The sequence below is a fragment of the Eurosta solidaginis genome, chromosome 1 (genome assembly GCF_040869045.1).
Source record: "Eurosta solidaginis isolate ZX-2024a chromosome 1, ASM4086904v1, whole genome shotgun sequence".
NCBI classification, from domain to species: Eukaryota; Metazoa; Arthropoda; class Insecta; order Diptera; family Tephritidae; genus Eurosta; species Eurosta solidaginis.
This window is the reverse complement of record NC_090319.1, coordinates 44,244,472-44,272,041: the sequence shown is the minus strand read 5'-3', so window position 1 is coordinate 44,272,041 and position 27,570 is coordinate 44,244,472. Positions and strand designations below refer to the sequence as shown.

At 36.3% G+C, this 27,570-nt stretch overlaps 2 protein-coding genes and 1 long non-coding RNA gene across 7 annotated transcripts in view; 1 reads left to right on the top strand and 2 right to left on the bottom strand.

The window, feature by feature from the left end:
* Pif1A (PFTAIRE-interacting factor 1A) overlaps positions 1–27,570 on the bottom strand; it is a 463,696-nt gene that overhangs the window by 341,598 nt on the left and 94,528 nt on the right. For all 4 annotated transcript variants that reach the window (XM_067788419.1, XM_067788427.1, XM_067788408.1 and 1 more), the window contains one exon: positions 13,003–13,314. In XM_067788419.1, coding sequence (XP_067644520.1) covers positions 13,003–13,314 — 312 coding nt within the window. The remainder of the gene's footprint in view (positions 1–13,002; positions 13,315–27,570) is intronic.
* Positions 9,002–27,570, top strand: part of Ir85a (Ionotropic receptor 85a) — a 34,483-nt gene continuing 15,914 nt past the window's right edge. Inside the window, exon 1 of one of the 2 annotated variants that reach the window (XM_067788584.1) lies at positions 9,002–9,092. In XM_067788584.1, coding sequence (XP_067644685.1) covers positions 9,091–9,092 — 2 coding nt within the window. In that variant the 5' untranslated portion in view covers positions 9,002–9,090. Of the gene's footprint in view, positions 9,093–9,140; positions 9,272–27,570 lie in introns of those variants that run through there. The other variant, XM_067788579.1, reaches the window with a different exon arrangement.
* Positions 25,109–25,900, bottom strand: LOC137252635 (uncharacterized). Its single transcript, XR_010953640.1, has 3 exons — positions 25,764–25,900; positions 25,509–25,686; positions 25,109–25,447 (listed from the first exon to the last, which is right to left on the bottom strand). It is a non-coding gene; the product is annotated as an uncharacterized lncRNA (long non-coding RNA).

Here is a 27,570-nt window from a genome sequence, read left to right as displayed (position 1 = left end):
CTACAAGGCGAAATCAACAGCCCTTGGAATCTTGGCAGGAATACTGTTAGTGGTATTGCATATATAAATAAATTAGCAGTACCCGACAGATGATTTTCTGGATCACCTGGTCCACATTTTGGTCGATATCGCGAGAACGCCTTCACATATACATCTAAGGGCCACTCGCTTTTAAAACCCTCATTAATACCTTTAATTTGATATCCATATCGTACAAACACATTCTAGAGTCACCCCTGGCCCACCCTAATGGCGATATCTCGAAAAGGCGTCCACCTATAGACCTAATGTCCACTCCCTCTTAAAATGCTCAGTAACACCTTTCGTTTGATATCCATATCGTACAAACATTCTAGAGTCACCCCTGGCCCACCCTAATGGCGATATCTCGAAAAGGCGTCCACCTATAGACCTAATGCCCACTCCCTCTTAAAATGCTCAGTAACACCTTTCGTTTGATACCCATATCGTACAAACATTCTAGAGTCATCCCTGGCCCACCCTAATGGCGATATCTCGAAAAGGCGTCCACCTATAGACCTAATGCCCACTCCCTCTTAAAATGCTCAGTAACACCTTTCGTTTGATACCCATATCGTACAAACATTCTAGAGTCACCCTTGGTCCACCTTTATGCCGATATCTCGAAAAGGCGTCCACCTATAGAACTAAGGATTACTCCCTTTTAAAATACGTTCTACCACCTTTCATTTGATACCCATATCGTACAAACACATTCTAGAGTCACCCTGGCCCACCCTAATGACGATATCTCGAAAAGGCGTCCACCTATGGACCTAATGCCCACTCCCTCTTAAAATGCTCAGTAACACCTTTCGTTTGATACCCATATCGTACAAACATTCTAGAGTCACCCCTGGCCCACCCTAATGGCGATATCTCAAAAAGGCGTCCACCTATAGACCTAATGCCCACTCCCTCTTAAAATGCTCAGTAACACCTTTCGTTTGATACCCATATCGTACAAACATTCTAGAGTCACCCTTGGTCCACCTTTATGGCGATATATCGAAAAGGCGTCCACCTATAGAACTAAGGATTACTCCCTTTTAAAATACTCATTACCACCTTTCATTTGATACCCATATCGTACAAACACATTCTAGAGTCACCCCTGGCCCACCCTAATGGCGATATCTCGAAAAGCGTCCACCTATAGACCTAATGCCCACTCCCTTTTAAAATGCTCAGTAACAGTTTTCGTTTGATACCCATATCGTACAAACATTCTAGAGTCACCCCTGCCCCACCCTGATGGCGATATCTCGAAAAGGCGTCCACCTATAGACCTAATGCCCACTCCCTCTTAAAATGCCCAGAAACACCTTTCGTTTGATACCCATATCGTACAAACACATTCTAGAGTCACCCCTGGCCCACCCTAATGACGATATCTCGAAAAGGCGTCCACCTATAGACCTCATGCCCACTCCCTCTTAAAATGCTCAGTAACACCTTTCTTTTGATACCCATATCGTACAAACATTCTAGAGTCAGCCTTGGTCCACCTTTATGGCGATATCTCGAAAAGGCGTCCACCTATAGAACTAAGGATTACTCCCTTTTAAAATACTCATTACCATCTTTCATTTGATACCCATATCATACAAACACATTCTAGAGTCACCCCTGGCCCACCCTAATGGCGACATTTCGAAAAGCGTCCACCTATAGACCTAATGCCCACTCCCTCTTAAAATGCCCAGTAACACCTTTCGTTTGATACCCATATCGTACAAACACATTCTAGAGTCACCCCTGGCCCACCCTAATGATGATATCTCGAAAAGGCGTCCACCTATAGACCTCATGCCCACTCCCTCTTAAAATGCTCAGTAACACCTTTCGTTTGATACCCATATCGTACAAACACATTCTAGAGTCACCCCTGGCCCACCCTAATGGCGATATCTCGAAAAGGCGTCCACCTATAGACCTAATGCCCACTCCCTCTTAAAATGCTCAGTAACACCTTTCGTTTGATACCCATATCGTACAAACATTCTAGAGTCACCCTTGGTCCACCTTTATGGCGATATATCGAAAAGGCGTCCACCTATAGAATTAAGGATTACTCCCTTTTAAAATACGTTCTACCACCTTTCATTTGATACCCATATCGTACAAACACATTCTAGAGTCACCCTGGCCCACCCTAATGGCGATATCTCGAAAAGGCGTCCACCTATGGACCTAATGCCCACTCCCTCTTAAAATGCTCAGTAACACCTTTCATTTGATTCCCATATCGTACAACTAGAGACACCCCTGGTCCACCTTTATGGCGATATCTCGAAACGGCGTCCACCTAGGGAACTAAGGATCACTCCTTTTCAAAATACTCATTAACACCTTTCATTTGATACCCATATCGTACAAACACATTCTAGAGTCAGCCCTGGTCCACCTTTATGGCGATATCCCTAAATGGCGTCCATCCATAGAACTATGGCCTACTCTCTCTTAAAATACTCTTTAATACCTTCCATTTGATACACATGTCATACAACCACATTCCAGGGTTACCCAGGTTCATTTTCCTACATGGCGAGTTTCTTTATGTTGTCACCATAGCTCTCAACTGAGTATGTAATGTTCGGTTACTCCCGAACTTAACTTTCCTTACTTGTTCTTATTATTATTATTTCTGAACTTTTTGCTGGGAGGAACTTTTTCATTTAATAATTTGGGAAAAATTTAAACAACATGACATCAGATTGGACAAGCTGTTTCGACTATACCTTGTTGATATCTTCAGCGGCTTTTCTCCCGGGAGTAATTATGGAACCTCACACCTGCGATGATTGAACTAACAAGAAACACCTTCCGCAAAGCCATGCCTTTTTGTTGTGCAACTTCTTATTGCCTTCTTTACATAGACTTTATGCTTTGGACAATACAAAGAGTTCTTTTAGAGTATGTATGCTTGTACCAAAGCTACCGAATCAGAAGTCAAATACGCTATGCGGAATATTAAAATTATTTGTTCGCTTGCCCCTGACCTGTCAATAAAGCATAAGAAATTTCTCGTGGAAAAAGGAGAAGAGGTTACCGTTATCATTGAGATGGTTCCTCCGGGCGGAGGTTGAGCATTGCACATTCGGTTGAGTTGATCTCTCCGACTATTTTTAATGCGAATAACTCGTGCGTGCAACTTTTGGAATAGCGTTCGTGCGTCCCGATAAAAAAAATTTGAGATTCAAGGGGTTGAAAAGCGCAATACAAAGCTTCAGAGATTCCGCAAACCAATTGTCAGCCTCACCTAAGCGAGGGGAATCGTGCAACAAATATGAAAGTATCAGAAGCATATTTAGCAGGCGAGGCTTTGGCAACCCCAAGCTCCTTATGGAACTAGGGATGAGAGGCGGTATGGCATAGAAGGTTGAATCTGTCCTTATCAATCGTTCCTGAGATGATCGGGCTGTTACCTAAATGCTGCTTGTAACCAGGACCTTACTGAATATATATCTGCAAAGGACCATCAACATCGATAACACTCCCCAAAACCTTCGTGGAGTATCTTTATCACACATACAACAACAAAAAGGCAGCTTTCTCTAAAAATGACAAATTAGCTATTTCATATTGTGAAGTCAATGGCAACCCGCACCATGCCCTAGTGGGAATACCTCAAATAGCTTAGTAAACCACAGCCGAGGGCTGAGCAGGTTTTACAAAACATTTCTTAAGTATTTTGATGTTAGTTAAGCCAGCACACTGTTTTGAGGTGTTTATTGATGGGCCAGTTCAATCTAGGCTATCTGGTTCAAATCCTCGTTGTTGCATTTAGATGCAAAATTATTTATCTGGTTGAGGATTTTTGCGACCGGATGATGCCTTCCATGTTTTATAGGTTTTTACATGCTTCCTAGAGCATTAACTTGTATGCGATTTCAATTTTATGATATACATACATGTGTACATACATACATATGTATGTATAAGTTTTGAACAAAGCGCACTTCAGAAATATATTTAATACAATTGATTGTATTTCAGTTACCTTCCATGACCATTGACTAATGAGTAAATATTTTAAAAATATATGTACACATTGTACAAATATTTATAAGCAAATATTGAAATTGATGCAAAAAGTCTACTGGGATGAATTCACTGCAGTTGTAAATATTTACGTAAATATATACATATGTATATATATATGTATTTCTGTTCAAATTCTACGCATCAATCATCTCCGTTCCCACCAGTAAAAGACGGTAAACAAAGCAGTAGTTATTTGTAAATGAGTTCAAGAAAATATATGTACATATTAGCAGTGTTTGTTTTTACATGTATATACATATGCACTTAAACTTTATATGGACTCCTAACTTCTTCTACACTAATGAAATTGTTGCATGTATAGTATACATTGTATACACATCTACATGTATGTACATCTACATTTGCGCTTAAAAAAACCTTTTCATCACTTAGATAATGTTTAGGATACCCATCTAGCCAGTGGTTATAGAACTAGCTTCAGAACGGGTTCTGCCGAATAGCGGAGACACGCACCATAGTGACTAACCTAAAGCTGAATCGGTTGTGGTGAATAGTGGACACACACCATTTGTAGAGGTAAAAAATAGAGGTAGTGTAGAGGTAAAACATAAACACACATTCCAGTTGCATCTGAGTATAATACGTATTGAAATTTAGGAGTATAATTTTTTGCGCAGCAATTTCAGTAGTGAAGATACAGTTATGCACTTGGCAGTCCATATAAAGTTTAAGTGCATATGTATATAGATGTAAAAAATACAGCTAATAATTCGGTTGCAACTGAAATGTATCTCTCCATTTTATCTCTACATTATTCCCCACGTCTATGACCAAAAAATGTGCGTGTGTCCACTATTCATCGCAATCGATTCAGCTATAGGTTACACACTATGACCAACAGAGGTTCGTGTCTCCGCTATTCGGTACAACCCGTTTTGTACTGAGTTATTTACCACTGTCGTGAGTCTTCGGTAATTGCCGCTAGATGGGTAAGGCATCATCTAAGTGATGATAAGCGTTTTTTTTTTTGCCCGCAAATGTAGATGTATATACATGTAAAAACAAACACGGCTATTGTATAGTATAAAAAGACTAAGTTCTGACCCAAGCAAAATCTATATACCTCAGGAATGAAACTAGTTCTCGTTCCTTTTTTACTTCTTTAATATTAGGTCGGTTGAATGTTGGTCCGCTCTTCATAGAAATCTTGCAATCGATTTTTAGGTAACTTCCCTACAAGAACACTGACTATCATATGACTATCATCTGATTGTCAGCAATGTCAACCTAACGATCAGCGCCTCATACGAACTTTCTATCACAAACTTAAGGGGGCTTGCGCAAATGTGATGTAAACAACTGTGTACGTGTGAGTTTTTGTATCCTTCTTATACACCAACATGGCCTACTGATTAAGTATATAGCATTACTGCTCACTCTCATTCCTTTTCCTGGATCAGTGCTGACACTCTAACTATCAAAAAGTGTCATAAATGATAGTTTATTGTAGATATCAGGTTTGACTGTTATACTATCATAAATGACCATTGTTATATTCCGCCAAAAATGAAACAATGCTTTTTGCTTTTTATTTACTTTATTTCATTACGTTTTTAATTTTGTACGTGATAAAAGCATACGTGTTTCTTATTTGTTTAAAATAAATAGTTTTATAAGAATTCGAGTTCAAAATGTTCAATTTAAATTCAGAAAATAACAAAACAACAGAAGAGCGCTTTCCTCATGCGGAAACACATTTAAAAGTGAATCACCACTAACCACTATTATTTTTCGCGTATCAATTTTTTGAGTGCGCCCCACACATTCCGCCAGCTTTTGGTATTTTTTAATATTATTTTCGATTTTTTTTTTTCTTTTAGCATGGAGCTTTCATCTTTTAAACTTATTTTTTATATGGTTTTCGTCGGTTGAAAATGGCGGAATTTAAAAAATAACAAAACAACCGTGATAATCATTTGATTGTCATATGACAGTCAGTAGTGACAACATGATTAAATCGGATAATCTGTTCTCGCATACATAAAATTCCGTTGAGAATTATGTGTCTCTCTCACATGCATTATGGTATCTGCTGTATGTTCTTTTGTTCTGTACCAGGTGTCCGAAGCCTTCCCAGTTTCAGTCCTTTTTCATGATTATAGGCTGTCGTTGGGAACATGCGGACATGCGTGAGCGAACAAAGGAACATTCATAAATTTGAGTATCAATGTTTACGTCATCGCAGGATCAGCATTGTCAATTACAAGTGTGAGTGTATTAGTAAAACTATCAGCGTTTCTTGTAGGGTTCTCATTGAGCTACAACCTTGAAACTTTACACATAGGTTAGAACACCGTGACAATGCAACAAAAGGAAAAAAATCCGTTAGGTGGTGCAGGGATCGAAATAATTAGATAAGAATTTGAAATTTTTCAAATCACCTTTTAAGTAACTTCTCGATGAGCTAGAGACTTGAAATTTCAAACTTAAATCAGAGGTTGATGACAGCCGATGACACGATACAAAAAGTTTCGCTAGGGGGCGCACGGACTGAGATATTTAGAAAAATTAAACGGAACGGAGAGAATTTTGGGATTGATTTTTATGTAAGTTCTCTTTGAGCTACAACTGTAAGACTTCACAGATAGGATAAGACGCCGAGAAAATTTAAGAAAAGGAGAAAAAAATTCCGCTAGGTGGCGCACGGATCGAAATATTTAGATAATAATTTGGAAATTTGTTGTTTTGAGATCGATTTTAAAGTAACTTCTCATTGAGCTACAAACATGAAACCTCAGAGACAGGTTAAGCCACAGTGATAAAGGAACAAAAAGTAAAAACAAGTAAGGAAGGCTAAGTTCGGGTGTAACCGAACATTAAATACTCAGCTGAGAGCTTTGGAGACAAAATAAGGGAAAATCACCATTTAGCAAAATGAACCTAGGGTAACCCTGGAATGTGTTTGTATGACATGTGTATCAAATAAAAGGTGTTAAAGAGTATTTAAAGAGGGAGTAGGCCATAGTTGTACGGGTGGACGCCATTTGGGGATATCGCCATAAAGGTGGACCAGGGCTGACTCTAGAATTTGTTTGTACGATATGGGTGTCAAATTAAAAGTATTAATGAGGGTTTTAAAAGGGAGTAGCCCTTAGTTGTATATGTGAAGGCGTTTTCGAGATTTCGAAAATGTGGATCAGGGTGACCCAGAACATCTTCTGTCGGGTACCGCTAATTTATTTATATATGTCATACCACGAATAGTATTCCTGCCAAGATTCCAAGGGCTTTTGATTTCGCCCTGCAGAAGTTTTTCATTTTCTTCTACTTAATATGGTAGGTGTCACACCTATTTTACAAAGTTTTTTCGAAAGTTATATTTTGCGTCAATAAACCAATCCAATTACCATGTTTCATCCCTTTTTCGTATTTGGTATAGAATTATGGAATTTTTTTAATTTTTCGTAATTTTCGAAATCGAAAAAGTGGGCGTGGTCATAGTCGGATTTCGGCCATTTTTTATACCAAGATAAAGTGAGTTCAGGTAAGTACGTGAACTAAGTTTAATAAACATACATCGATTTTTGCTCAAGTTATCGTGTTAACGGCCGAGCGGAAGGACAGACAGTCGACTGTGTATAAAAACTGGGCGTGGCTTCAACCGATTTCTCCCATTTTCACAGAAAACAGTTATCGTACTAGCATCTAAGCCCCTACCAAATTTCACAAGGATTGGTAAATTTTTGTTCGACTTATGGCATTAAAAGTATCCTAGACAAATTAAATGACAACGGGCGGATCCACCCCCATTTTGAAATTTTCTTTTATTTTTATATTTTGTTGCACCATATCATTACTGGAGTTGAATGGTGACATAATTTACTTATATACTGTAAATATATTAAATTTTTTGTTAAAATTTGTTTTAAAAAATTTTTTTAAAAGTGGGCGTGGACGTTCTTCGATTTTGCTAATTTTTATTAAGCATACATATAGTAACAGGAGTAACGTTCCTGCCAAATTTCAACATGATATCTTCAACAGCTGCCAATTTACAGCTTGCAAAACTTTTAAGTTACCTTAATCTAAAAGTGGGCGGTGCCACGCCCATTGTCCAAAATTTTATAATTTTCTATTCTGCGTCATAAGTTCAACTCACCTACCAAGTTTCATCGCTTTGTCCATCTTTGATAATGCATTATCGCACTTTTTGTGTTTTTCGGAATTTTCGATATCGAAAAAGTGGGTTATAGTCTAATTTCCTTCATTTTAAATAGCGATCTGAGATGAGTGCCCAGAAACCTACGTACCAAATTTCATTAAGATACCTCAAAATTTACTCAAGTTATCGTGTTAACGGACGGACGGACATGGCTCAATCAAATTTTTTTTCGATACTGATGATTTTGATATATGGAAGTATATATCTATCTCGAATCCTTTATACCTGTACAACCAACCGTTATCCAATCAAAGTTATTATACTCTGTGAGCTCTGCTCAACTGAGTATAAAAATTGGGCGTGGTTATCATCAGATTTCGCTCGTTTTCAATACCAATCTATTCTGGGTCCAGATAAGTCGTGCACCAAATTTGGTGAAGATATCTAAAAATTTACTCAAGTTATCGTGTTAACAGGCGAACGGACGGACATGGCTCAATCAAATTTTTTTTCGATGCTGACGATTTTGATATATGGAAGTCTAAAACCTATATCGATTCCTTTATACCTGTACAACCAACCGTTATCCAATCAAAGTTAATATACTCTGTTTGCAAAGCACGCTGGGTATAGAAAGGTTCATTGCGACGCGGCCGTGATTCTCCACAGCTAAACGATCAGCGTTGCTGTAGGTCTCTACAGTAAAGGTATTTACATACTACGAAAACATCAGCATGCAGTCATTTGTAAATTACATCTTGATTAGAATCCACTTAACCGCGTTGGTAGAAATATGTAAATGGAGCAAAAATGTCTTCAAACTTAGAATTACAAAAAAAAGTCAATGGCTTAACAAAAATGACTAAGCAGCGATAACTTCTCATCATTCCAAAGAATTAATGTAAGCGTGTGTATGTAATAATATTCGGAAAAGTCTCGTAAAATATGTGATCTTCTTATCGGCCCGAAAGTTTATTGAACAATGATTTGTAATTAAATTTTTGTGGAATGATCGGCGTCTATGACTACACACTAAGTTTACTGCACTCGTATGCTATCAACTTAGAATTTAATGAATAGGTAAATGTGTGAAAAAGTACAAGTGACTCATACAAGTCACGTTCCAATGGCGCGTGAACCAGATACGGATAGAAATTTAACATTCAAATGCAACAACAACGCTGTGATCCTGATATATATCTGGTTCATTGTCTGATCCCTTAAACAGTTCTGTTCTGGGTTTTTTGCCATTTTTTTATATTTATCTTAAAATCGTTTAGGTATGTACATCTGTTCACTATTTGTTTCTTATCTTATACAGCGCACTATTTGGAGATTACGAATGGGACAAGATTATTGTTCAGCCCCATTCATGAAAGGTATGAAGTCTTCGGCACAGCCAAAGACAGTCCCGTCCTTACTTGTTTTTTATTATATTGCTATCTTTCATTCTCTTCTTATTCATCTTCCTTACATTTTCTTCTTCTCCCTTTTCGTTTCACTTTCTCTTTTATTTATCATCGATGTGTTATTGATATAAGAGGAAAATTAAAAAGTTTACAAACGCCATGTCTCGCTTATTAAATACAGATAATAATATTGATAAATAATAAACAGCCGAAGTGCTGCTTATAAAAGCAATGCTATAAACCAAAGCTCTTGTAGCGCGCCTATAATTATTCCACACAATTAGGATTAAAAGTATATAGAATAAGTATATACATAAATGGTGAATAAAGGATTAGCAACAAAAAGGCCACACTTAGAGACCAATTGCAAAGCGAGCAGCGGGCATTCTTATGGCTGAGTGGATAAAGTCATCTGTGTTTACACTATTATAAAGTATGAATGTTGGAGATTTCGAGTTCGATACTCAGCTCACGAAAAGCTAGCTGATTAAGAAGTGAAATTCAGAAACATGTCCTAATAGCCATAGCCGCTTGTAAACTTTGTAATTTTTCTCTAATATCAATAACAAAAGCAATTATACAGATATCATCGATTTGTTTTTCTAACTTTGGTCATTTCCCAGTACTTGCTCTCTAACTGCGCCAATATCAAATATACGAAACATTGTTCCCACATAACGCTACAGTGCAGTGACTACACTTACGCTTACTCGCTGTATTCCGCCATTTCAGATACAACTTCCAAACACTACGCCTTCTTCTACACTTACCTTGCGCATACATTTTGTATTCACCCATACCGTGGAAAAATATGTTTACGCGTCAGAAACTTCCAAGGTGGCTTCAAAATTTGTTTATAAATGATTTTTTAAATTCTCTGAATTTTTAAATTTTCTGCTCATTATGGGACCATTTCCGAATTGAGTTCAAAACTCCTTGCGGATTATTTAAAGACGCATGCGCACCTATTTCACGTTAAATTTTGGAACTCGTACGGAAACTTTTCCGGACCATTTCAGTTTATCTTGGATCCTATTTTATGATTAATATATAATTGTCTTCAGTGTACTCGGAACAGCTTTAGAAGCGCTTAGTAATGTTTCTAGGAACCCTTAGGAATTATTTTCGTACCATTTTGGGATTGTTTACTGGATCACTTCGGGATCCCATCAGAACTAAATGGGGATATTTTTGGGAGCACTTTAATACAATTAATAATCGTACCCAAATCATTTAGGGCTTTTTTTAAGCTTAATGGGAAATATTTTCTGGGTTATTGCTGAACTTTTTCGGGACCATAGCGGGAATATTTTTGTGATAATTTCTTTAATATCTAGCGATAGTTTCAAGATCATTCTAGGACTATTTCGGTATGGTTTGGGACTGGTGTGGAATAATGGCTGCACTTTATTTGAATTATTTCACGATTATATATAGGTAAGCTCGAAACTATTCCGTAGGGACTCTTTTCGGAATGCTTCCTCGTATTCATCTATGTTTGTTTTTTGATGGCTTTAGAATTATTTTAGAGTATGTTCTGGAATCAAAAACTGTCCCTGTGCTTTAAAAATCCTTTATAAATGAGTTTTTAAATTATTCAAAATCATGTAAAGCGTCTTATGAGTTTGTGGAAACATGGCAATAGTTGTGTATGTCAGTTATACAAAGGAGAAGGATCTCTAAAAATGACAACTAACGCTGTTGTTGTTTGGAAAATTTGATCGAATTATTTGAAAAATTTGATTTTAATCAAGCAAAAATGTTTTTTCCATATTTGATTTTAACGCGTCGGAGAATTTTAGGTTGTCTAAAAAATTTAGAGCAATCTATGAACATCATAACTTAGTGTAAATTTTAAAGCTATCTTTAATATTTTTTAACGATGACTTTCTTTTTGACGACCCTCTACAATGAAGAAATGATAAGCATTATATACTATGAATTCTACTCTATAAGAAATGATAATTTTATAGCTATTTATTAATTAAAAAGCTTTAAAACTACAGTTATTTTTGCGTCACGCCTGATTAGCAAACAAAATGTATAATGCTGAAGATAAGTATTAAACTGAGAGCTGTCGTAGCAAAAAAAATCAAACAAATGTAAAATATATACATAGAATCTAATGATTTTGCAAAGAAAGAAGAAGTAGTGAAATCAAACATTGTGGAATACATTAATTTTGACGAAATGCTAAAAATTTTAATGATTGTCAACACTGTGCTTGCCTGTTTACATTTTTTTTAACCCCAAAAGTGTATAAAATCATATTTGAGAAAAGGCTTTATACTATATTTAATTAGTGCATAAATTGTAAATGTGGTGAATGTTAGCAATTTCGATGCGTCACTGTGCTGCTAGTAAATAAATACACAACAACAGCAAAGTAAGCAACCACACACCCATGCAAACAACGAGGATAACAGCGAAGAGATTATTTCACATACACACATGTAGCCATCGCCTGGGAGCAGAATTTATTACTCACACAAACACACGAACATAATTTTAGAAGACAAATGTAATAAAATAAATAAATAAATAAGATACATAAAAGAGAAATAAATAAGCAGCTGTTCTAGAAGGCTATTCGTGAAAAGTCTGGACCCTAGTAGAAGAAGACGAACGGGGCAACGGAGAGTACAAAAGGAGCACAACCTGAGGAAGAGTCAATCGGAATGATTTTAACACGCTATTAGAGAAGTGCGCGAGTATTGTAATTGTGAAGTACTACAACAGTAAAGTTCTAAATAAAGGCGATATTGCTATACTGAATATTTGAGTTATTTATTCGGCAGTTCAGCGCTTCGAACGTTAACAGAAGGTGTACAATTATCAGTAATTTCCCAGAATGCGTTACATAAATAATATGTATAGAATAAAGGACTGAAATTTTCTTTTAGTTTTTCACATGTAAAGCGTATAAAAAATCAAGTTCATTTCTTAAGTCTTCCTTTTTTTTAATCTAACTTGATGTATTCTTACTCCTTTCTTCCGTAAAATCTAAGTACTAACTGGTATAGTGTAGTTTTAACTTTAATTGAAGATTATGCTAATCAAGCTGTAATTGTCAGCATTAATTCGTTGCTCACCTCAGGCATTGAAATGGTTTATAAAAATTTCAAAAAAATTAGCACTTTAACGCGTGAAGTAAATAAAAGAATGCCAGCGCAAAACTGTTTGACTTTTGTTTCTATAAAATTAACATATGATTAGCGTTTTGATTTTTCTTTTTTTTTATTTTACGTCGTAAAAATTAGTTTTACCGTTTATCTTAAAATATGTTGAAGAAAATCATTGTTTTGAAAAATTTAGCATAAGAATGTGTGAAACAAAAAATGTTTTTGTGCTTTTGCTTTTGAAGTTTTAATAATATGTAAAGAAATAAGTATTTTCACTCACCTCATTTGGATTTTGAGTCTCATCACGTGTTATGTCCTTGCTGTCCTCCGTCTTTTGCGTCAAAACAGAGGTTGATGCGTTTATTGTTGTTGTTTCATTCAATCTGGTATTGTTGGTTGTATTAATTTTATTTGCCTTAATATTACTTTTATTGTTAGTTTTCTTTGGTTTCGTCGTTTTATTAGTCGTTTGTTGATTTATCGTTGCATTTCTGCTTTTCACCTCAATTTGGCTTTGTGGCCGTTTTTGTTGTGATTGTAGTTCTTTTTTAAGTTGCCCAATACTACGTTCTTTGGTTTTTATTTCCTCCAGCTGTAAGTTTTTCAAAAAAATTAAATAAAATTTATTTACAAAAAAATTTTAAAAAATTCTGAATCTTAAGAAATTTTGCTTTAAAGTTATTCGCATGAGTATAAAATGTATGAAATATTCCCCATATGTTGGAACTATTCCCAAATCATTTCACGATCATTTAGGAATTGTTTGCACAATCAATGTGGGACTATTGAAAGATTATTCCGAAATCCTTTGCCGGATCGAGTCCGCATCATTTCGGGACTATTTTGTAATTACTTTGGAAACTTTATTCGGAATATTTCAGGGTTACAGAGCTGTAAAGTATTGCAATTAAATTTGATTGCAAGCAAAAAGTACAATAAATATTGCAATCATATTTGATTTTAATCATCATGATTAAAATAAAATGGATTGTGTTTATATAATTGTAAAAATTATAATCTGCAATCACTTCTGAGTATTTTATTGCAATTGTTGAATGTGCAATCATTGATTGTATAAAATTTAAATTTAATCATACATAACTATTCCCCAATCATTTCAGGATCATTTCGAAATTGGTTTCGCATCATTTCGGGACCATTTCGGAATTACTTTAGAAACTTTAGTCGGAATATTTCAGGGTTACAGAGCTGTAAAATATTGCAATAAAATTTAATTACAAGCAAAAAGTACAATAAATATTGCAACCATATTCGAGTTTTATCATTATGATTTAAATAAAATGTGATTATAATTGTAAAAATTATAATCTACAATCACTTCTGAGTATTTTAGTGCAACCGTTGAATGTGCAATCATTGATTGTATAAAATTTGCAATATACATTCAATCATACATAACTATTCCCGAATTATTACAGGATCATTTCGAAATTGGTTTCGCAATAAATTTAGAACAGTTACAGGATCATTTGGAATTGGTGCTCGAATCAAATGTCCTCTCAAATGTCCTCGAAACGTTTTTCTCATCACTTTCGCATCATTTCGGGACCATTTCGGAATTACTTTAGAAACTTTATTCGGAATATTCCTGGGTTACATTCAATTGCACTCAAATTTGATTGCAAGCAAAAAGTAGAGCAAAGATTGCAATCACATTAGATTTTAATCAAATGTGGGATTATATTTTCAAGAATAATTCGACACCAATTTGTTATTGTTTTTTGGCAACATCTGGACAAGTTCTGGTCTTTGAGCAATCAGTGATTGTACAAAAAATTACAATTTACAATCATTTATAATTGTCAGTGCAATCACTTTTCTGCTACAATCATTTATTTTCTCGGCGACAATCATTGACTGCAAGCATATCTTGGCTTTATTAATTGTAAAAATGGAATCAATCAAAAAAAAAACAACCATTTTGGTTTTTTGTAACATCTATTTTAATGAATACAGTACCAGAATGGCGGTTAGCGCACCGTGGTGATTGCAATCATAATAATTGATTGCTTCTCTAAATTCATTATAATTAGGTTGCAAACGACGAACAAAAAAAGCAATGAAATTTAATTGCAATAGTTGATTGTAGATTGTACATTTTACAATCACAATACAAAGTAATCAAATTTGCTATCAAATAATCTGGGCAATCCCAAAATGATTATAAGTTTCTATAGCTCCGCAGTGTTATTAAGAGGAATATTTCAAGAATTATTTACGAAAACATTTCGGAAACCTTTTGGAGCTGTCTCCGGTACATTTCGGGATTTCCCTTCTTCATATTTCGTGATAGCTTCTTAGTCATTTTTAAATTGTTCTCAGGATTTTTTAATAAACTTACCGAGCTGTTTCTCGTTTTTCTTCGGGATATTACTTTCAAAATTTTTTCGAGACTATTTAGCCATTGTTTTTGGTAGCATCTGCACCAATTACGGTTTTTTGAGGAATATTTTCAAGAGCAATTTTGGAATATTTTGGAATAATTTATGGCCTACATTACTACCATTACGGCACCACTTCTTGTTTATTTTTCAGATCATATCAGGATCGTCTCTTCCACACTATTTCTGGATTATTTTCTGGATCATTTTTGAGGATTTTGAAACTGGTTCCGGGTTGTTTTGGAATAACCATTTTGGAGTTTATTCAAACATATTTTTGAGTTATTCCAGATTGTTTCTAAACTACTTCCGATATCATCATCAAAATTTCGAGACTTTTTCTGGTTTTGAGAGTATTCCCATTGACAGCCAAATTTGGCATAAGAGAAAGTGAACCCCTCCATTGAGTTGACAGAAACAGACTAAGAAAGATTATATCTCTATTTTTACTACCAATTAGCGCCAGTTACGGCTTAAATAGATATGACAGTCATCCCTCTAAACTCTGCTATGCAGCCATAGAAAAACAATTTTAGCAAGAAACAGATGATCGAAAACTGTTTAAGAAGTACATAAAGAGTACCCTAAAGAGGTAGGCTCCATGAACTCGGACAGTGAAATAATTGTTGATTTTACTTAAGCTAAGACATCTGTCACTGGCAGTTATGGTCACTTGCTTGATAGCGCAACGAAGAGCAGCTTCTAGCCTCCGATGTTGTGAGCTGTTGAGCATTGCTGATGATATTTATGCCCCTATTACCGTTTACAACTCAACTCTGGTTGGATTGAAATTTCGCAATTTGGTATTACAGATTACAACTCAACCTTTCAAAAAAAAATGTCGGTTGAGTTGTCTAGTCTAACAACTTTTTGTTGCATTACCGTTTACAACCTTGTTGTGGTGTAGTTGTCAAAGACGTCAAAATCTTACAACTGATTACTAGCAGTTGTCTCATACAATTTTGCAGTTGTTTTGAAAAAATGTAACGTACGGTTCACCACCTAATTTTTAACAAAAATTTTCAAAGTTGGTATTTTGCCAGATTTTTTGTACACACTATTGCAGAAAGGCGTTGGACCCACCCAGGGTTATTTTTCCAATCGCGGCCAAAGGCCGCCAACGCAGAAAGATGTTCTGTGCAAAAAAACTGTGGATCGCGTCTCATATTTGGGACTCTCTCGGGCCATTTTGTGGGTTTTTGTAAATATTTTTCGACAGAAATAAAATTTTTAATTTGCGCTTTCGAATCCTAAAAACGGAGATAGAAACGCGTCTTTTGATTACACCTCTGATAAAAGTTAGAAGGTGCACAGGCTCATAACACGTTACCAAAAAAAAAAAAAACAATTTAAAGCCGGTAGTTAAACCTTTTTTAATCAAACAATAATCAACAATTTTGTACACATTTATAGAAAAAACAACGTTTAAACGAAGGATTACATTGAATAACTTTTTGACTTTATGGAACGACATTCTGAAGTTGGAAGAGGCTGGCCGCAGTTCGGATGCAGCCAATATAGGTGAAATTATGCGAACGTGAGTCCCATCGATACTAATCACTACTCCCGGGAATCCTGTTTTAGAGTAAAATACAATTTTTGCTGTTTGGGTTTTAATCAACTTCGCACACATATGCTCCTCAATAATATCTAAAACCAGTCCAACACCAAAATCATTTCCACAGCATTTTTGATAGCTGCCATCAGCAAGGAGTCTGAGTGTGGCGCATAAATTTAAAATAGGGGTAAAGCTTTCCCTCGAACGCGTTTACGGGAATGGTCCTTAATTTTGCTTAGTAATGAGCAAAATGCTTCCTTTCAAATCTGCAAAATAACTTCATTTGAACTCATCATTTCTCAATTAAACATTTTCTCACTTGGAGCTAGGTAGTTCCCAAGGGATTGCAATGATCACGCGAATGTTTTCTGTATTCGCGACATGTCAATCACCAACATTTTCGCCATTATAAAATAGATTTCATATCATATTGTAACGAATTTATTGCAAATCCTCTTATTTGCAACCTTCTGCTAATTTCGAATCACTAAATTGTCGAATAAATAACTCCAATATTGAATAATGGAAAAATGGCCTTTATTAAGGTACTTTACAATAACACTTATACTTTGCAACTAGCTTGCTAAATAACCAAACTGACTGATAGCTGAAATGAAACTGATTCTCGCCTCTATTGTTGTCGCCTTTTTATACTGTCTGATTTCCTCGTTGCATATTTCTAGGATTTTCTAATTCCAGAACTTACTATTTAGTTATAAATTTCTCAGCTACAACTACAGACGTATAATTTGTATGGCTTCTTTCATACCCCATGCGCTTGTATGTGTGAGCGACACTTCCACAATTATAATTACATACCTTTAGGAGCATTTCAGATAAGATATCTGCATGTGTTTGTGCATCTCTTCTCCGCTGCGTGTACGTACATAGGTGTAGACAAAATGATTAAATTATTGATGTGCATTCACGTCACTGCTTAGCATCGGCATAGAGATGGCAGCACCCCTTAGTTCCGCCAACATTCGTAACACTGCCCTCCACCTAAGTCTGATCGTCCCGATCAGACAAATCTCTCGATCTAAACGCTGCTAGCATCTCCAAATGAACCACCCCAATTGTTTGTATGCGGTAGATGGTGTCACTGATCCTTTTGACAACTTTGGACGGGCCTTCCCAACTGCACCGAAATTTGGATGGAACACCTTTCCGCCGGTGAGGGTTGTATAACAGTACCAAATCTCCCGCCAAGAAACCTTTCGAATTATTGTTCTCATCGTACCTGTGTTTCATCGTACTACTCTATACCCTGGTTCGTTCCTTCACACTCTACTTCGTAGTAGTCCACTCACAATATGACTTCATCAACGATCTCCGCCACAACGAATTTGTGTAGAACCATGACCTTCCCAATTAGGACTTCACATATCACTTCTGGACTTGGTTCTACTCGCCTGTGACCGTACGGAACCTTGCTCCAGGTAACGGTTTTACTGTCCTGTTGACTAAATCAGATCGAATCAAGGAATGAGATGCTCGTATCTACAGTCAGTACACGCTCCTTGCCATCCACATTCCCTCTGACGGTAAGACAGCTTGATTTCCTTCCAATTTGCGCCACAGATATCACAGGACATTCAATAGCTGGAGCTAGCTCTCGATTTTTAAATCTGGCAAGCTCTTGCTCATCTCCTCCGGCTTTGCGTTTACGGGCACCCAAGTTGGAACTACCAGGACCAAGATCGCAATGACGTGCAATGTGATCGGGCTTTCCGCATTTGAAGCATTTAATAACTCTTTCACTCCGCTGTTGCGATCCTTTCAGCGCCTCTAATATTGCGTCTACCCACTCTGGCCTTTCTACTTCCACACGGCGTGCTTTGAAAACTGGCTTACACAGAAGCGACGCTGTTTCCTGAATCAGTGCATGGGATACCGTTTCTGCGAATGTGGGTTTTGGGTTTGCATATGTCGCTCGCTTCGTTTCGACGTCCCGTATGCCATTTATAAAACTCTGGATTTTTACCCTCTCGGTGTATTCCACGGGTACGTCCGCATTTGCCAAATGAGCCAACCTTTCAACATCAGAAGCAAACTCTTGCAGAGTCTCATTAGCTTTTTGGTAACGGTTTTGCAATTCTATTTGAAATATCTGTGTCCTGTGTTCGCTTCCGTATCGCCGTTCCACAGCAGCCATCAATGCGTCATAACTGCTCCGTTCGTACTATGGAATAGTCTGTAAGATTTCGGTAGCTGGTCCTTTCAATGCTACGAAGAGTGCAGCAACTTTATCTTCCGCATTCCTGTTGTTCACTGCCGCGGTCTAATCAAACTGTAGCTTAAAGACCTAGAAAGGAACATAACCGTCAAAGGATGGTGTTTTTACCTTTGTATTACTCGTTGAAACTGCTGGGCGATTTAGTTGCAACAGCTCAATAAGCCCTCTCAAAGCATCCACCTCGGCCCCGATTTTTTTTCAAACTGTAAAATTTTTGTATCTTGCGCCTCCAACTTTCAGGAAATACGTCCTTCTTGCTCTTCCAGTTGGGCAGAGATCTGCGATGATATCTGTGCTGAAATTTGCGCCGACATTTCGGATATACGCTTTTCTTGTTCTTCAATGTTCGATGTTATACGGTTCTCCTCCAGTTGTGATGCCATACCTGTCTTCTGTTCTTCCAGTTGATATGACATTGTCATTGTTTGAGCAGATATTGCAGCTAAAATCATGTTCAAGTCTGTGCTCGTAACTGTCTGTGGTGTTTCTTCCGTTTTTGTTGTTTCCTCGCCATCAAGATGAAATTCACACTCTTCCACGTCAATTCCTTCTAATTCCATTGCCTGTCGTAGTCGTTCCTGAAGTTCTAGTTTAATGCCGGTGGTATTCAATCGACGGCTCTCCAACTCCTTCTTCAGTTGCTGGATCTTCAATTCACTTAACTTTGGCATGTCCAAGTTTTATTTGAAATCTCCAGAATTTATTCAACAATTCCTCTTCTGACACAAATTGTAACGAATTTACTGCAAATCCTCTTATTTGCAACCTTCTGCTAAGTTCGAATCACTAAACTGTTGAATAAATAACTCCAATATTGAATAATGGAAAAATGGCCTTTATTAAAGTACTTCACAATAACACTTATACTTTTCGACTACCTTGCTTAATAACCAAACTGACTAATAGCTTAAGTGAAACTGGTTCTCACCTCTACTGTTGTCGCCTTTTTATACTGTCTGATTTCCTCATTGCATATTTCTAGGCTTTTCTAATTCCAGAACTTACTAGTTAGTTAGATGTATAATTAGATGTATAATTTTTATAGCTTCTCTCATACCCCATGCGCTTGTATGTGTGAGCGACACTTCCACAATTATAATTGCATACCTCTAGGAGCATCTCAGATAAGATATCTGCATGTGTTTGTGCATCTCTTCTCCGCTGCGTGTGCGTACATAGGTGTAGACAAAATGATTAAATTATTGATGTGCATTCACGTCACTGCTTAGCATCGGCGTAGAGATGGCAGTACCCTTTAGTGTTGCTAACATTCGTAACAATATAACATCTTGTCATAACAAAATCACTTTTGCAAATGCTTAATACTGTTTTCACACAGACGGCTTATTGAATAATAAAGGCAGTTTTCTACATTAAGACGCTTATTGAGCTCAATCTTCCCTACAAAATTCGAATCTATAATTATTTAATTATAGCTAATCGAATGCCTAATGAAGTCAAAAGCACAATGCAACTCTGTTGGCAGCGTTCCGCTTCCGTTTCCGCTTCTTAGTGGTGTGTGTTCAGTGCTTAAAAATGTCATTTGTCAAAGTAAATGTCATTGTCTACATGGCGGAACGATATAAGGTGGCCGCATCGAACAGCTGATTATAACCTTTTTTATTTGATTTGATACATCAACTACAGACGCAGTACGATTTTGACATTTGTCCATCTAATTTACAAGTACATGGAATTTTTTTATGTTTGTAGGTATGTCACCATGCTGCCACCTTGTATCGTTCCGCCATGATTGTCTGTCATATAGCGTTGTCATTTTATTCGCTTGACATTTCATCCTTCATACTAATCTAGCAGTTGCTTCTGTGTGAAAGCAAACAATTTACGATTTCATTAGAAGCTGAAATGAGATCATTAAGTATCTGTGTGAAAACAGTATAAATTTCCGCCACAAATTGATCAGCTGTTCATTTATCTGTGAAATCATCACTTTCCTAGGTTGGCAACATCAATTCAACTTCAACTGAAATAAGTTGTAATTTGTAATACCAAACAGGAGTTGAGTTGTCTGAAAGTTGAGTTGTTTTAATTACAACCAAACTAAGTTGAGTTGTATACCGTAAAAGGGGCATTATTTTTGGTCAAACCTTCAGTATGCTAAGGCAGCCTCTAATAGAGTTTTTTTCAGCATTCTGCGGTCTAAGCATGATTTGACCAAAGTTTTATGTTCTGCTACAGAGGTAGATTAAGGTTTTTTTTGTAAGTAATTTCAGTACGGACAACATAACAATGGTCTCAGTGTATACGGTTCAGGACATGTAATTGCGGCCGCTGCTAACAATCATCCACAAAATCACTGCTGGAACATGGCAGGAAGGCACTTTAGTCATTATTGGAAGCGATTCTCATTCGCACTCCGCATTTGTTACTTGATCTTATAGAAACCGTTCTCTGAGCTATTAACAATTTATGCAAAACAACAACATTTTTTTTTTCAAACTCACTTTTCTTAAGCCGTAAACACGCACAAAAGGTTTAGGCATTACTCACTCTACATTGCATTTATGAATGGCACTCAAAATTCGTGGGAAGAAATTTTCTTTCAAAATTTTTGCACGTTTTACTTTTTTCACTTTTTTCCCATTTTAATTGCATAAACGCACAGCTGCCGGCGACTGGTGAGTGCGTATTTAAAAAAAATTCTCAATGGTCATATAATAGTATATATCTACAAAAACAAAAAAACAAAACCAGCATACCACGCAACAAGAACGTTTAACCAAATAGCTGCTTTCAAAATAAAAGAATTAAGTACACTGAACGAAATGGTGCTAGCAAAATCAACAAATCGGTTCTGTTGTTCTTGACTTAACGGAGATTCGGTGAAATTGATCGAATTATGGTTAATTCGACCGAGTTCTTTGTCTAGCGAACAAATTAGTTTAGTCATTTCAACAGAAGAGAAATTGTCGCTCTTAAGTTAACAAAATTCTGTAAAATTGACAGATTCCCAATCAATCTAACTGATTTTTTTGTTAACACAACTGATCTCACTGGTCATTTCAACAGCGATCAACAGTCAATACATGAGCAAATTTCAAAAAGAATTTTACGCTCACGGCGCTCTCTACTTTGTACTTATGTATGCTGTTTACTATATGTATGCACATATTTACGTATGTATATGGCGACTGCCGTGGTGTGATGGTAGCGTGCTCCGCCTGTCACACCGAAGACCCCCTGGGTTCACACGCCGAGCAAAGCAACATAAAAATTTTAGAAATAAGTTTTTTCAATTAGAAGAAAATTTTCCAAAGCGGGGTCGCCTCTCGGCACTATTCGGCAAGCACTCCGAGTGTATTTCTGCCATGAAAAGATCTCAGTGAAAACTCATCTGCCTTGCAAATGCCGCAACATAGGTACTTGCGTACAAAGCTGTCGCAACAACTTTTTGTATTCATTTGCTACTATAACGGTCAATGACGAATCAACGATTTGTGCGCAGTTGATTCAACATCTTGTTGCAATGGATAAAAATTGACAGAAATTTCGGTTGAATTGACCCATATTTCGGTTGATTTTACCAGTATTTTTCTTTCAGTGTAGTGCAAATAGCGTGCGGAACATTCAAGCAAGCTAATAACCCCCCAAAAACTTTGGCGGCCAACTTTGCAATTTTGAACAGATTTTAAATTGGCCTGCGGCTAACACTTGTTGAATACGTGGTAATAAATCAACGCAGGCAGTGTGAATGGGTGCAGTCAAAGAGGCACTATGAATGTAAATGAGCAGTGGTGTAGATTAAAGTTTATCAAGAGGTATTTTTCAATAAGAACTGTCTTGGTCATAGTAGAAAATATTACAAAATCTAACACTAGTTTGTAGCTTTATTGTAAAAAAGTAATCTATAAATACTTCGCAGGAAATACTCTTTGGAAAATAAATAAATAATTCCACATCACCAATCTACTACCTTCCATACTCCTTTTTGCTGTGCCACTGTATGTTGTTTGAAGCTTTTGATCAAACAACTCATAAATTTAATAACCAATCAATGTGAGAACTTGTTGTGACTTATTATTGTCAGGCATGGATAGGTGGCAATTGTACGTAATCTGACATTAATAATAGTCCTTAAGATAAAATATTGAACTTTGGCTGTCAAATATAGGCCCCTATTATGAGCATCTTTCGATGTTGTTGTTGTTGTTGTTGTAGCGATAAGGTTGCTCCCCGAAGGCTTTGGGGAGTGTTATCGATGTGATGGTCCTTTGCCGGATACAGATCCGGTACGCTCCGGTACCACAGCACCATTAAGGTGCTGGCCCGACCATCTCGGGAACGATTTATGTGGCCACATTAAACCTTCAGGCCATCCCCTCCCTCCCCAACCCCAAGTTCCATAAGGAGCTTAGGGTCGCCAGAGCCACGTCTGTTAGTGAAACAGGATTCGCCGCGGATAGGTGAGGTTGACAATTGGGTTTGGAGAAGCTATATGTTGCGCTGGCAACCTGCAGGGTTGCGCTACACAGCCCCTTGAATCTGGTATTTTAGTCGCCTCTTACGACAGGCATACCTACCGCGGGTATATTCTGACCCCCCCTAACCCGACTGTGGTCGAAAGAGCTGATCGAACGAATTTTCATTCGGTATTATGACGCACGTTCGATGAAGGCAAGCATTATTGTGAATTTCGATAAATTCAAAAGTTCACAATAGCACATTTCCTTCAGCTGTCAAATAAAATAAAATAAATAGACAAAAGCAGAACTAGTTATTAAATGCAAATATTGAAAATAAAAGTATGAATACGACGGAATTGTGGTTTGATGATTCGTCAGATGAAGAGAAAAGCTTACTGGAGCTAGCCAGAAATAGAAGACGCGTGAGGGATGCTTCAAATACTTTGAAAATGAATTCCACCACGTAAGTGTAGCTTTCTAAATAAGTTGTTAAATTGTTGAAATTATAAGTTTTGTTTATAGATTTATTCAAAACTTCAGACTGTCCAAAGAAGCGTTCATGGACTTGTTGTCCAGTACAGATGAACTGCTTCAGCAATGCACAAGAGCCAAGCATATTCCTAATATTCTAAAATATGCAACAGTTCTCCGATTTTGTGCTCGGGGATCCTACCAACTGAGCATTGGAAATGAAAATGCATTCGTACTTGCCCAGCCGAATGTGTCTGTGGTTCTAACAGAGGTGTTGAATGTCTTGGAAAATTTTATTTGTGAAAGATGGATAAAATTCAATTATGAGGAGGCTGAGCTACATCAATCAAAGTTGCATTTCTATAATGTTAGCAGAATTCCAGGGATTATTGGCTGTGTTGATGGCACACACATTAAAATTGTTGCTCCCAAAAAAGAATTACAGAATTTATATTACAACAGAAAAGGATTCTACAGCATTAATGCTATGATTGTAAGTATACCATTTTGATATTAGTTTCAGGTTGTAAATACATAAGTTTACATCTTTATACAAATATTTTTTAGGTTTGTGACCATTCTATGACTATACGATATATAAATGCAAAATATCCTGGAGCAACACGTGATTCTTGTGTGTTCAATATGTCTGCCTTAAAATCACATTTGGAACAGCAGGAGCCCTTCACTACACACCAGAAAAAGCAATACAAATTATAAACGTGTGTGCGGCTTTGCACAATACAAATTTCTGTAGAAGAGTTATCTAATGAAGAGGACGACCATGATATCCCATTCGCCGAAATTGAATCCACAACCAACTCGGAAGCAGAAGAAATCAGAAACTAAATATTGCGAGTTTTATAGATACTTCATTTTATTGAAATAAAAAATTCATATATATGTATATATATAAAAAAATATTTGGTAAATTCATTATGGTTCTTAAAAGCTAAAGATTTTCAGTTTTCATAATACAGTCTTAAATTTTGTTATAAATTTGGTATAAAAAATATCACTTCAGTTTCATATGTTTGTTTAAAAAAAAAATCAGGTATTGTTCAGCACTTAAAGCATAAATTTGTGATGGCCTTATTTTTTCATTTGGCTTTTATACAACTCCAGCTTTTCCTGTTTCAATTTCAAAAAATCACGTTTATAATAGTACTCCAAGCTATACGTTATCTTCGCATACTTTTCTGTCTCCAGAGCACTTTTTTTGATCTCTTCCAATGTTTTCAGCATCTCTTCTTAAACATTTTTTTGATTTGCTATCTGCTATTGCAATAGTTTGAGCCTATCGTTTTTGCTGCACTTTTTCGATTTGCTTTTCGTGGCCTCTCCTCATCAGGTGCACCACTTTGTCCACTTACTTCCAAATTCTCATCCGATTCTAAGTTATCACTATATAATCGCTCCACAATTATATCTTCACATTCTTCATTCGCATTAGTACTAAGGCCATGCTCTTGTCCAGGTGGATCTACACTGGTCTGAAGACATAACAAACCCATTATAGACTCTTCTGAATGCGTAAAGATATTTAACCTGTTTGGTCCACCACCAGTTGCACGGTATTCCACTATGTTCTCCGACATTTTTGTTTTTGTTTTTGACTTCATGTCAGCCCACACCTGAGACGACAAAAATAAAGTTGTATTATACAGAATTGACTTCTATGGTTCTCTAGTTCACCTTAATCCACTTTTCCGTCGTTCTTACTGGTGGCCCTAAACAGTTCAGCTCCACTGTTATATCATCCCACTTTTTTGTCACCTGAACCTTTGTGCAAGTTCATTTTGCTATATGGGAATTTTTTTCCATAATTGAAACCAGTCTTTCAAGCTGTTGTTTTGTACTCACGACCTTGGACCTATATAATTTTAATTCAAATATTTTAAAATTACTACTAGGTAGTAAAAAATTAGAACATAAATACAAAAAACTTACATTTTAAACAATTCTTTTTCTGTTCGATACAGCGTCGACAACAAATTTCTATTCGCTACAAAATTCGGTACACAACGAAAATTTCGACAGAGATGAGGTGTCATAATACCAACTTCTAATTCGATTTTCGATGTTCGATAGCCAACGAACATCGAAGATCGAAAGATGCTCATAATAGGGGCCATATACAAAATGCTGATGTGCCCTTCTGATTAGCATCTGCATTGTGGTTGCCTTTACATTATAGTTATAAAAAAAACTTTGCCCTTCTCAGCTCACACGTTAGTTCATGAACTTTCATCAAAAACTTTGAAGTTACCACACCTTTTTCGTTTAATATTCATATTCACAATTTCATTTCTTATTCAGAAAATTCCAGTTAATATTCAGAACTTCCACTTCATATTCAGAAAGTTGTAATAGATATTCAGAAAATTGCGATTGATATTCAGAAAGTTACAATTCGTATTCAGAAGTCCCATTTAATATTCACAAACTTACAATTAATAGTCATAAAATTACATTTATGTTCAGAAAATTACAATTCAGACGGTTTCAATGGATATTCAGAAAGTTACAATTCATATTCAGAATATATTGAAGTGCTTTTTTACATCTTACATTCAATAGGTTGTTAGACATAGAGTAATTCGAATTGGATGCAGGTTCTTAATGATCTGAACATGGCGGACCACCGTGGGAAACTGTGTGATTTGAAATAAATCTAAGTTAGATAGGGATAGTGGACTTTATTTTAGACCATTATGCCTTTACTATGTTCAACATTGGGGAATATGGTCCCAGACGTAGTGCACTTGCTACATAGTGAAACTTTCTGAATATGAATAGAGCTTACGATTTCTCAAACGTGTTCCAGAAGAGATTTCTAGCGAGTCTCGCCTTCTCGCGACATTCTTGAATCTCAAATTACTCGTAAGGTCGCGAGTATTACAGGTAATTCGAGATTCGAGAATCTCGCGAGCGTTACGAGAAATTCGAGAATCTCGCGAGCCTTACGAGTAATTCGAGATTCGAGAATCTCACGAGAAGCCGTGTTCTTGATGTCTCGTTGAAAAATAAAATATTGCAAAAAAAATCATATGTATAACAAATATGTTTCGAGTTAAATGTCATTGAAGCAATATAAATAATGTTATATAATCAACAAAAGAGTCACAAGTAAAAAAAAAAAAAAAACAAGTGTATAAATACTGTCCATTCAGCGATTAAGTAAGAATGTCTAGAAGCTCGCGAGATTTACGAGTACTCGAGACACGAGAATCTCACGAGAAGTAGAGTTCTCGATTTCTGGGTCTCGAAAATCGCGCTTGTGTTCGAGAAGAAATCGTAAGCTCTAATATGAATTGCAACTTTCTTAATATCAATTATAACTTTCCGATTATCAGTTGAAATTTTTTGAATGTGAATTGCAAGTTTTTGAATATTAAATGAAAATTTTAAAAATGCCTTGTTACTTTCTGAATAACAATTGTAACTTTCTGAATATCAATTGTAACTTTCTGAATATCAATTGTAACTTTCTGAATATCAATTGTAACTTTCTGAATATCAATTGCAACTTTCTGAATATGAAATGGAGTTCCGAATATGAATTGCAGCTCAGTCAGTATGAATATTAACTTTTTGAATATGGAATCAAATTTCTGAATATGAATTGTAACTTTCCGAATATTAACTGTAATTTTGTGAATATGGATTGGAACTATCTAAATATAAACTGAAACAGGTGTAGATGTTTCGACTTGATGGTGTCAGTAGGAAAGTCATTCTAGCTGATTTTATTTAA